Here is a 13005-nt window from a genome sequence, read left to right as displayed (position 1 = left end):
GCAACGCTTTTTGGGGGGGGGGGGGGGGTGTTAAAGTGCGTGCAGTTGGCCAAGTACAATGTTACTAAAAGAACTAAGTAAATTTGGTGCCTGAAGGAGGACATGTAACCCCCTTTTATCCTGCAAATATTTCAGCAGAGTTCAAGCTGTTTTTATGGTTCATATTTACATTTGAGGGTTCTTGTGTTTTTTATTTTTAATCCCTGTTCCCTTTCTATTTTAAAGAAAAAAACAAAGTCAGCAACACCTGGAGCTCTGCAGTGTGTTTGATATAGCAGCCATCGTAGTCAGCATTTTCTATTGCTAAAAAACAGATGTGTATGGGAAATTAGTGTTAGGCCCAGTTCCCATCCATGCCGAGCAGTTCTGATTATTACTGTTTGGCTCTATCCTCAGAGCTGAACAGCGAAAATACAGGAAGTGCTGGAACAGCACCGAACAGGCCCCAATGACTATAAAGCAGTTTATCCTGCTTCTGGTAGTCCAATTGGTATTTTAGCAGATGAAATGGCACATGCATTTTTCTTTTTTAATTTAAGGGGGTTACGGCCAATTTGGGCATGTGGACGTCATATTGGATGGATGTTGCCTGCTCACTCGACATAAGATGGCTGCACTGCAAAGGCATCCTTAGGCATCAATGAAGAGGACTACGCACAAGATCTCCATTCCATCTAATGGGGGACCATAGCTGCAGGGATTCAATGAATGGGTGTAACTGGTCCCCCTATATCCGATAGAGGACGCTTTCAGCAGTATCTAAAGAGACGTTTTAAGACTGTTTTTTTTCTGTTGTTCAATAATTCCTGATGCTTTTTAACCATGGCAGCCGGTGTTCTGGGTTGTCATCACTATATATTTTAACAAGCATGAGCATTCTCTTCTCTCTGATGAAAGAAATATTGAGAGACCCCCTTAAAGGGGTTGTCTCGCGGCAGCAAGTGGGGTTCAGCACTTCTGTATGGCCATATTAATGCACTTTGTAATATACATCGTGCATTAAATATGAGCCATACAGAAGTTATTCACTTACCTTCCCTGCGCTGGCGTCCATGGCTCCGTCTAACTTCAGCGTCTAATCGCCCGATTAGACGCGCTTGCGCAGAAGGGTCTTCTGCCTTCGGGTCTGTCCGGCAGCAGCGGCGTTCTGGCTCCGCCCCTTCTACGCGTCATCGCGTAGCTCCGCCCCGTGTGCCGATTCCAGCCTCCTGATTGGCTGGAATCGGCAAACGTGATGGGACGGAGCTACGGGATGACGCGTAGAAGGGGCGGAGCCAGAACGCCGCTCGTGCCAGACCGAGCCGAAGGCAGAAGACCCTTCTGCGCAAGCGCGTCTGATTGGGCGATTAGACGCTGAAGTTAGACGTAGGCATGGAGACGGGGACGCCAGCGCAGGGAAGGTAAGTGAATAACTTCTGTATGGCTCATATTTAATGCACGATGTATATTACAAAGTGCATTAATATGGCCATACAGAAGTGCTTAACCCCACTTGCTTTCGCGAGACAACCCCTTTAATTCAATCATTATGAAAAGCTAAAATGTTGTATAACTTGATTTCAGTAGATACTGTGGTGGTGTCCCATTAAGTAACCAATGGATTGTCAGTCGATCAGTAGCCCTTGTAAGACCCTCTAAACGGCTGTGCGCTAGTCACCTGCTAATCAATTGCAACAATGGCGAAGGTGATAAAAGAATGGCATATGCTAATGACATAAATACCTTTATACTATGGGGAAAACCTAGTGCAAGTCCTTCTTTTTTTATATTTCCCATTCTTCTGGAATCCATTTCTGGCTTTGCTTCAAACTGCATCCCAAACTGCATAAATAAAAAAACAATGTGTGAAATCGCCCTTGCCCTATACTTGTGCCTTGCTTCAGAGAAATAGACCCTCATGTAATGTTTGATTTTACTGTGGGTTCACTGTTGTGGTTTGAGAGCCATTGTTTTCCTACATGTAGAAGGGCTTATTTAATATACTGTTGTTGTTTTTTCCATGTTGATTGTCTAATTACAGTGAAGCAGCGGCCCATGCAGTAGCAACGCTGGCAGAAGCCACGTTACAAGGGGGAGGCCAGATCGTTTTGTCAGGGGAAACCGCGGCAGCTGTTGGAGCATTGACTGGCGTACAGGATGCCAACGGTAAGAGGTGGTAGGGTTGTGCTGTGCTATATTCAACTGAGGATTCCCAGAAGGAAGTCATTTTTTTCTGTGGATAGGTGATAGACTGGGAATACCGTTTTTAATACATTATGCTCATTAGATCAGTCTGTATGCTTGCAGAGGCAAAAATCCTGTTTCTTGCTATTATAAAATTTTAGTTTATAGGGCTCCTTATTGTAAATGTTTAGTGAGCACTGTCTATGTTCACGCAGTTGAGTAGCAGAAAGGTATTGATGCCAGATCTACATGCTGTTTGAGATAGATAAATAGATACATTTTATTTTATAGTTTTTTAAATTATTTATTTTACCCAATAGGTGGTATTATTTTTCTTTTTTTAAGTAAAAGTGGAAGCCATGCCTCTTTCTCGAATTGTAGCCAGCAATGAAAGTGAGCTTTTCAAACACTTGAATGAAATTTACTCCTCGACTACATAATGTAAATATACCTCATGCGATCACAAAGGGTTTATGAAATGGGCTCAGTACCTGACAGCCACAATTAGAATTGGCTCCAATCTTGGCTGTTTACTATTTATGTGCTGCAGTCTGTCGCATAGTTAAAAAAAAAAAACAGCAAAAGGTTAAAAAAAAACTGTATAAATTTGGTATCCCAGTAATCATACTGACCCACAGAATAAAATGCACAACATTTTCATTTCACAGAGAATGCTGTAAAACCTCCCAAAGTGGAGCAATTGCATTTTTTCACATAACTTAAGTATTTTTACAGTACCTTACATGATACGTTAAATGGTACAATTAAAGTAATACAACTCGTTCTGCTGAAAACAAGCCCTCGTACGCCTATATCAATGGCAGAACAAAAAAAAATTGTTTCTTGGAAAGTAGGGGCAAAGAAAATGAAAATTAAAAAACCTAAAACTCTGACCTTTTGAAGAGGTTAGTGAAACTTCTATCAACCTCTTTAAATAATCCCCCAACCTATTTGTACCTTCTGTATTGATACCTAAAATATATACGTTCTCTTTCCCGACACATTTATAGGGCCAGAAAACCCATGGGTTTTCCAATATCAAGCTGGGCACGTGCACCGTGTTGCCTGAGACAAATCAGAAGTGTTGCTATTTGCTTGAAAACCCTGATGATTTGATTAAAGATTACCTATTATAAGTGCATCTAATAGCTTACACTGTGGTGCGTTTCTTATTGGATGTATGTCAGCAGATTTACTGGCTTGAACTCGCAGCTTCATTGTACTCGGTAGACGGGGTCAACTTGGGGCACTTACCTGTAGTATGGACTTATAAATATGCCTCGTGTGAAACTGCCCTTACTTATATTGCTGTTGGGGAGTTTATACCTGCATCTTCTGTTTTATCTTATGTACCGATCATAAGAGTTAGCAATATAATGGCAACTGCATTATCCATGGTCTATACTTATTACAATGCAAGTCAATGATGGCCTACATGTTTAAGGACACACCCGACGAAACTGATCAATTTTGAGTTTGGATTTGTTCTTTTTCCTTTCATAAGGCCCATTTACACCAGCAGATGATCGCTCAAATGACAGTTTCAGTGACAGCGTTGAGTGATCATTTTGCATAAACTATTAACTGGCTACTCAGCTACTTAAGAGTAATTAAGTGTGCAAATGAAGCCTTTAGCTGAAAGCAGTTAATAGCAGGAGGGCTCTTATCTCCATTCAGATCTTTTGTTCTCCAGGGGAGAACAATGCTATCAGGACTCCTCATAGAGAACTGCTGATAAGGCTGAAGGACGATTTTTAGGTTGGACTGAATTTAACGATCGGCTAGCAGTGCGCGAAAAGCGCACGATGGGCGCATGTTTAGATGCAACGATTATCGCTTAAATGATCACCAATTAGCGGTTTATTTTTTAAGCGATCATCGGCTGGTGTAAATGGGCCTTACCGTTGTATTCCCAAAGATAAGCCCAGTGATGCATTGTCCTCAGCTGTGTATACCAGTAAGAACCTGGACATTTATGTTATGCCTATATCTGTATATTCCTGCCATCTTGACTTTCCCCTGGGAGGACTTGTAACTAAACCAAACCATCCATACATTGCATGGGCGCTCATTGATTTAATGGCACTTAAAAAAGAAAAATTAAAAATTGGTGAAGTGCACAATATTCATTGCGTCATGTAAGAGGTTAACCGTTGGGATCGGTGTTCTCTCTGTTCCCTGCTGTTGCAGCAGGACCCCAGCTCTCATTTACCACGTGCTCAGCTTGTGCCATCTAGATGCTGTAATTGCATGTTATTTCATGGGAACCCCCTCCCTTCTATGATGTAAATGTGTCATGGGCAGGAAGGTGTTAAAACTACAAAGGAATCAACGTTTTTGCTGGTTTAATTCTTTTATTACTGTCCTCAAGTCGGATCCACATATTAGAGAAAATTTTTAAGTCAAAGTAGAATTTTTTACAATATTTTTTGAGAAAATGTTGGTTATCCCTTATTTTTGGATAACTTGTCCAGAAGAAAAGAAAAAATTCAGGCTTCCACCCTTCTCTGTCAGTACTACTGATATGTCTTAAAGATACTGCGCTCTCTACTCCCTGCGTTACAAATTATAAAAGAGGTGAAGTGGCACATTCCTAAAACAGATTTTGATAGCATTAGCCAAAAGAAGCTTTAAATCCTGCATCCAGTTTGCCAAGACAGGAGTGATTAGTTAAACTTGAGTGTAGACACTAAATAAGCAGTTAAGAAAATAAGTCAAATTAACCATTTGTTAGCTTTATAGATTTGGAAAGAAAAATATTCTAAATGCATAGATCACTTTACCAGACATGGGGTTCCTTGTCCATCTGTAATTACATTTTTAGGAAGCATAGCAATATTTCTGTTTGGTTTTGCTGAACAATGAACACTTTATTTTTTCCTTTCCTCTGGATCAACATTGCAGGAGAATAGGCTGATCTTGATGGACATATGTGTTTTATCTGCCTTACAGGTCATGTTGCTATTAAATTTATTAAGAATTCCAATATACAGCTGCTTACCATTTTTAGTGTGTTTTATTTTGTCTCTTTCGTACTCTGGCTTATAAAGGTACCAAGAAAATTGTCGGATATCCAGAATTATGGTAGAAAAAATTTTAGGCCCCATGTCCACTTGGACGCATGGATTCCATCTACTGAATCCCGCAGCAGAATCCAGCTGTGCCCGCAGACATGGACAGAGACATTATCTTAACTGTCCAGATCCAGCGCAGGTCTCCTCCTTGCCGGCCGGAGCTTCTTTCTTCAGCACAGTGGATGCATCCAGCGCGCCGGCAGACGTGCTGGACACATGCGCAGTACAATTTTTTTTATTTTTTAAATCTCCTGCTTTCCTGTGGATCTGCGGCACGTCCACAGTGACAGCTGTGGCTGTGCCACAGACTGAACGGCTTCCATTGACTTGACATCCTCAAAAAATGGAGCATGCTGCGGTTTCTACCTGCGCGATAAGCACGCCGGGAAAAAATTACATCTGCGTGCTTTTAACTGTTTTGTGGATGCTAATGCATCCCTATGGGCGGCTTGATTGGTGGATCTCCTGCGCGGGTGCCACAAATCAAATCCGCCCATGGATATTGGGCCTTAGTGGTCCAACAAGTTTTAACCTGTAGTAAAAAATAGCTCATTAAGGAGGCACTACTAACAAATCTTTAGGTGTATCGAATACATGGCTTTTAGGATTCTGTGTCCATATTACACAGACCTCTAATGCCTAGATGATATGTGAAACACTTAAGAAGTTAAACACTTTGGCCTAGTCTATTAGGTTCTGTATATTGGACAATATTTTTCCTTGTAAGCATGGCTTTCTGTCAGTTTCGTATTGTTACATAGTACAGTTGAAAAAAGACACATGTCCATCAAGTTCAATTAAGGGATGGGAAAGGAAGTGGTGTGGGGGAAACTCTAGAACCTCGTTTCACCCCCATACTGTATGAGCCAGTCTGCCTCAGTAAGAAAAAAAAATGTCCTTCCTGATCCCAAGTAGTGATCAAGATGGGATCAACTTTCTGAACAAAATTCTATTTTCCATATATGTTAATGTTGTCTTGTTAATGTAATCTAAGCCTTTTTGAAGCCATCAGCTGTTACTACTGTGGCCAGCTCCTAAGGTGATTATTCCACAGATTGACGTTTTTATGATAGACTCCTTGTTGCCTTTAGCAATTGACGCTTTCTTCCTTCAGGTGGAGGCAGCGCCCCCTTGTCTTCTGATGGGATTTTACATGGAACAGTTTTTCATCATATTTTTATACTATATATTACTATATTTTATACTATATATTCTCACACTGGTTAATTGTATCCCCTCTTATACATCTCTTCGCATGGCTAAATAAATGTTATTTTAATCTTTCCTCATACGTAAAAGGCCATTTACACGGGACAATTATCGTTCAAGCTATTGAATTTGAGTGATAGTTGTGCAGTGTAAATGCACAGAAATCGTTCACTATTCGTTCACATTGCTGGAAAGTCATTCTGTGAAGAGCTGAGCGAGAAGCCCATGATCCAACGATGAAGTCTTTCAGTGTAAACGCTCTGCACGAGCGCTAACTACCTTAGTGGTGACATCAGCACTCATGCAGCCATTCACCTGACTTATGGCCCATGTAGAAGGGCCATAAGATGCTCTATGCTCATTATCAGTTGAGTTGCTCTTTGTATTTGTTATTTTTCTTAACTCCAGGGCATCCTTCCTATGAATTAGTGCCAAGCACCGAGCTGCATACGGTATTGCAGATGAGTATTACCGCTTTACTGGTGCACAATGTTCCTGCCCTGCAATCTGTACCTCTTCTAATACACAACAGTATCCTGCTGGTTTTAGAAGGAGCTGTATGAGATTGCATACTGTTATTTAGTCTATAATCTACAAGCACACACAGATCCTTTTTAACACATGACTGTCCCAGTTTTGCGCTCTAGGATATATGGTACATGCAGATTATTAGCATTCGAGCGCATAACTATACATTTGTCCACATTGAAACTCATTTGCCACATGGATGGCCAAACAGTGTCTGAGTTGTCTTCTTTAGCCTGCCCTATGTTACATAGCTTGGTGTCATCTGATACAATAAATAGTGCTATTAATTCCCTTTTTTTATATAGTTAACAAATGCATTTAATAATGGAGAACCCTGCATGGAACACTAGGGTACACCACTTATAATTGGAGACTATTCAGAATGGGAATCATTAGTCCACTGATCAGGGATGGGGATTGTTCTCAGCAAAGCCCCATTTACACGCAACGATTATCATTCAACCGATGGCTTATGAGCGATAATCATTGTGTGTAAACACGGCCATCGTTCACTCTTCGGCTCAACGATGATTTTAAGGAAGCTGTAAAATCCATTGGTCAGCTGGAGAGAGATGACTGGAACCGCACGCTGTGTTCTGCACGGGAGTCGGAGATTAAAGCCCCTTTTCAAAATGGGTACCACATAAGCCTTGTGCCAGTCCCTTGGCACTATAAAAGTTATTAGAGAATCTCAAGATATTGTCATCAGAGGCACAGCAATAACTGAGCTCAGTTCTTCATGAACTATTGTGTGTAATCCAGCCAGAGCCTTGTTCACATTTATTTTATTGAACTTGTCTTGCATCAGTATGTTCTTCTAGTACCTAGCCCTTAAAGGGGTTGTCCAGTTATCAAATAACATATACCACCTTTAGTGCCCCCTGGTGCTAAAATAAGCAGAGGTCCCTTGCTGCTGCAATCTAGCTCAGCAGCCCCACTATGGGTCCAGGTGTTGTGACAAATCATGTCATTGGAAGTCAGGTGATCACTTCAGCATTACCGCTCTTTCGCTTGGCATCAGCGCTCACCTCAAAACAATGGCAGATTTGTGCTTAAACATGACAAAACATATATAAATTTATCACCACGAGGGCTTATTCACACAGGCGAGAATCTTGTGTGTTGCAAGATACACAAGACTCTCACAAATATGAACCCGATTCTACTGAATGGACTTATTGACGTGAGCGATCTCTTGTCCTTGCACCATGTTTTATCTTTTGCCGTTCCCTCAGAATGCCTTGCCTACTGTTTTTAATGGGACTTTAAAAGACATTGCATAGCGTGCGATGTGTATGTGAGTGTGATGTTTCCCATTGAAATCAATGGGAAACACTTGTGATCCTGTGGCATGCATGTAACACGTGCCTGAGGACCGCAATTTCACAAGTGATGGTGTTTTTCAATGAAAAATGCCTTGCATCAGCGTGAAAAATGCATGTTTACTAGCACAATATCAGGCCATGTTTTTTGTGCTCGCCCCGTGTGAATGTAGCCCATTTGTGCAGAATAAACGTCACTTTTATTGCACATTGAATCATTTTTTTCCGCCACTTAAACATTTTTTTAAAAAGCTTTTTAGTACATTATATGTGCCTTAAATAGTACGATTTAAAAATACAGCTTGTCCCCCCAAAAAGAGTTCTCAAACGACTATTTCAATGGAAAAATAAATTCTTGCTCTTCGAATTCAGAGGGTCAAAAACAGAAAACGGCATTTGTGCCGAGGGGTTAAAGGTCGTTGAGCAGACTGACTGTTGGGGAGCAAATAAGGCTCTCTGTGCAAGCAAAAATTTATTTTATGGATTTCCCATAGAATTTGGGCATCAATTGCACAGCTAAGGATCTTGCCAGTTTCCAAGAGTTCAGTGTGCACTGGAAACGCACAGCATGAGGTTTGTGTCTATAAGAGAGGCCAGCCTACAAGTGATCTACCCTACGGTGGCATCTGTGCCATGCAGTCTTGTTCTCTGGGTGTGTAGTAAGTCCTGCTAGCTTCCTCCTCCCAACATACCGCAGTGCAGAGGGATGGAGCTGTCCTGATTCCCCTCTCCTCCTCATGACCTTCCCAGCCCCTGACAGCTTGCTATGCTGTAAAGCAGCTCATGTGACTGCAGTAATCCGGAGCCAGTAAACAGCTGTGCAGGAACATAGCAGGATGAATCAAGCCCATTGTTCTGCACTGCAGACCTGTCTCCAGCAGGCTTTCCTCAGCCTTTTCATGTACATGTGCATTATTCTATTCATGCAGTAACATACACGGAGTGTCCCGCTGGATTATGTCTGCTAGTGCTGTCATAGGGAGGAATCGGAATGGATATTGCCACCATATTCCTACCCATGACACAGTACAGGCATTACCACACCCTCTCCCTAGACGATGATTGCCAATTACCTACTGTCATTTTTAGTGAATGTGTTTTAATTCTACAATTGTACACCATCTCTTTATAAGTACATTTGTACAGCACCGTATGCCATAGATCATTAGCTTGTAATTGCTGTATGTTTTTCTTAAAATTGGTGCCACTATTGCACAAGTTTCTCCTCCTAGATTTGCACTAATGTTAAAAAATCAGACACCACTTCTTCAGCTCTTCGTCTGCAGTCACATTCAGGCAAACCAACTATGCAAGTCAAATCACTTTTATAGGTGCTATTTGAATGTTGTCTAGCTTTCATTGTGTGTTATCGGAGGTGGTTTGTGTTCCAACCTTTTATATTTTGGCCTGTGAATGATGACGGTAATGTACACTGATCTAATTCTGGGTGTCGTGACTATGTCCAGGGGCATATACAGTGTGTAAGAATGTAGATGCACTCCTCTAGACTGTACGAGATGCATTAATGACTGAGTTTTCTTTTTTCTTCTTTGTTTTTTTTTGTTTTTTTTTAAGATTATAAATAGGTCGGGGTAGAAAATTTGACCATTTTTTTTTTTTTCCTGTCAAAGATTCGTCTGCGTTCTGATTGGCAGAATACAAACGCTGAAAAGATTTGTGAGATTTTTCTCTTTTCTTCTTATTTTGACAAATTTTAAGAAAAATGAAATTAAATCCATTCTATTCTACAGATAGGTGAAATATAGAATCAGAACAGTTCATTTCTAGCCTTCCCTTCAAATATTAGCTGCTGTTTAATGAATAGTGTCCAATGAGGCAGTGCTGCCAAGAGCCTCTTTATTAAACACATTTCTGTGCACTGCAAGTTGGTGATGTGAGTGGACAAGTATTCACTAATGTTAGCTATCAGTGGGGAGAACTATATATAATTTATCTCTATATATCTAAATACATTGCTCCAGCAATCTATGGTATTGGTGACTTGGAGAGTTGGTTTTCTGAGTTGGAAAGACGGGAGCTTTGTTTAATAAAACTGAAAGGGTCTTAATCTCCCACTTTGGATTATGAACATGTGCAGACTAGATTAGCCTAATCAAAGCCCCACGCCTGACCAGATGCAGTGTCGGGACAATCACAAACCTGATTAATACTTGTCAAGGGCTTAATCACTCCACTGTCTGTCTGCAGAGCTTTAATACCAGGCAATGCTTGTGCTATCATCCTGTGGGCTGCCATCACTGCACTGCAGGAATGTGGAGGGTGAATCTTTAGGTAAATGAATGTTCAGTCTTTGGTTAGTGTAAATGGTTTCCTGTCGATATTATAAATCCATGTTTATTCAGTTTGCCATACTTAGTTTGCATCTCCAGCCAACTGATATTTACATGTTGATGCAAGCGACATTCGAGATTCATTGGTACTCATTTTACCGACCTCAAAAGGCTGTGTCAACCTTGAGCTGGCTACCTGAACCACCTGAAAAAGGACTTACTGTTTTGTAAAGTCAACGGCTCTGGCTGTATGCCTCTGCCCCGCTTACTCTATTGCATTTTCTTCTTCATACTCTCCTCCATTCACTTGTACAGTGTGTTCTCTTAAGGGGCTTTATTCTAATGTGCCAACTTTTGATGGTGGCTGCATTTGAAGGTTGGAACAGGTCTCCCATGCCAGGGAGAGCAGGGGGTTGGGTGCTGGATAATAGCCTGGCACGTTCTCAAACAGCAGGGACTAGAGAAATCTTTGAGCCCCACTGTTTATCTTTTTTTTTTTTTTTTTTTTACATGCCACGCTCAGTGCAACCTCAGTGTATTAACCACTGACAGGAAAGAGGCTCGATCCCACTCATCAGACCCCCGTGATGTAACTGTTGGGTCCTGTTGGGTTGCTATGGCACACAGAGGCTTTACTATGGCCTTTGGATCTGCCAACTACGGTGGTCAATGATGCTCAGCCTCTGGCTAAACTTCAAAGGCTTTGTAATACACTGCTATACTGAATCTTTGCAGTGTATTATAATTAGAGATGACCGAACGTACTCAGTAAAGCACTACTCGTCCGAGTAATGTGCTTTATCCGAGTACCTCCCTGCTCGTCCTGAAAGATTCGGGGAGCGCCGCGGAGCGGGGAGCTGCAGGGGAGAGCGGGGAGGAACGGAGGGGAGATCTCTCTCTCCTTCTCTCCCGCCTGCTCTCCCCTGCTCCCCGCCGCAACTCACCTGTCGGCAGCGGCACTCCCCGAATCTTTCAGGACGAGCGGGGAGGTACTCGGATAAAGCACATTACTCGGACGAGTAGTGCTTTACCGAGTACGTTCGCTCATCTCTAATTATAATATAAATAAATAATTAAATTTAAAAGCATCAAAATTCCACCTTTTCCCCTTGACCATGTAAAAAAAAACAAAAAAAACACCAATGGTATCGTTGTTTGTAATGACCCAGAGAGAAAAAAATATAAGAAACATGGCAAAAAATAGCTACTTTTGCCTATCTCTCCTTACAAAAAGCAGAATGGAAAGTGATCAAAATGTTGAATGGATCAACAATTAGTACCATTAAAAAGTACAAGTCTTCCCACAAAAAAAAAAACCCTTAATGCCCCCTGTCCACGCGCGTTGCGATATCCCGCCGCAGGAGCCGACGCTGAATCTGATAGGCTGACCACGGAGAATCGGGGCAATTCGCAGCATGCTGCGAATTGCCCGCCGCAAGCGGAGAATCACAATGATTCTCCTCTTGTGGACCGTGTGCTGGCTTTAGAGGGGGTGATTCGCCGGCAGCTTACCACCAGCAAAATCTCGCCCGTGGACAGGCACCCTAAAACTGACAAAAAAGGGGAAAATGTTAGGGGTCTTTGAATGCAGTGCTAAAAAAAAATGCATTTTTTTAAAAGTGTAAAACGTTGTCAAAATGTATCAATTTGGTATTTGTGTAATCATACTGGCCTGCAAAATTATTATAATTTATTTATACTGCACAGTGAACACCTTAAAAATAGGGGGGGGGGAAGACAGAATTGCAGATTTTGTTAATCTTACCTCTAGAAAAAAATGGAATAAAAGGCAATCAAAATGCTATATGTTCCCAGAAATTGGCTACATGAAGATGAGAGTTCATCTCGTGAAAAAGGGGGAAAAAAACCCTTACAGAGCTTTGTCAATGAAAAAATAAAAATAATGTCTCTTTTCAATGCGGCAACACAAAAGCAACTTTTTTGCAACGATAACCCCCATTCTCTGCACAAGACTTCTCCAGAGCAGCACCAGTCCTCTGGAACATTCTACCCAAACTGTCCCAGCGCACACAATTTCAGGTGTGCTCTAAAAATGCCCCTCTTCAGGGAGGCGTACCAAAACCCTCTTTACTCCACCTCATAACATGCTCCCTTTTTTTTCTGTAATGCCTTCTAGCTCCAATCAACCGCCCCCTGCAGTCATACCGCCTCAGACAATGGTCTGACTTAAGCAGTGTGGTGGCTGAGTATACCCTTCCCACACTCTCCACCTCGCCACACCGTACACATTTCTATCCCCTTTACCTTCTGTATAACCCCATTATTTGTAGTGGAAAAAGAGGCCGTCTTCTCTAAGATATATGGCAAACTTATACATGTCCTACTGATTTATGGAAAATTCAATGAAACAGCATGGTCTATTTAAAGAGGATGCTTGATAAAGACCACTTGGTGGTC

At 41.6% G+C, this 13005-nt stretch overlaps 1 protein-coding gene across 7 annotated transcripts in view; it reads left to right on the top strand.

Annotated features, from left to right (window-relative positions):
* NRF1 (nuclear respiratory factor 1) overlaps positions 1-13005 on the top strand; it is a 60200-nt gene that overhangs the window by 41716 nt on the left and 5479 nt on the right. For 5 of the 7 annotated variants that reach the window (XM_066592164.1, XM_066592163.1, XM_066592160.1 and 2 more), the window contains one exon: positions 2006-2145. In XM_066592164.1, the coding sequence (XP_066448261.1) occupies positions 2006-2145 (140 nt within the window). Of the gene's footprint in view, positions 1-539; positions 962-2005; positions 2146-13005 lie in introns of those variants that run through there. The other 2 variants (XM_066592161.1, XM_066592165.1) reach the window with 2 other exon arrangements.

Source organism: Eleutherodactylus coqui, chromosome 2, assembly GCF_035609145.1.
Source record: "Eleutherodactylus coqui strain aEleCoq1 chromosome 2, aEleCoq1.hap1, whole genome shotgun sequence".
Classification (NCBI taxonomy): Eukaryota; Metazoa; Chordata; class Amphibia; order Anura; family Eleutherodactylidae; genus Eleutherodactylus; species Eleutherodactylus coqui.
Note: the sequence above shows the minus strand (reverse complement) of the source record. Positions and strands in the feature narration are given on the sequence as shown.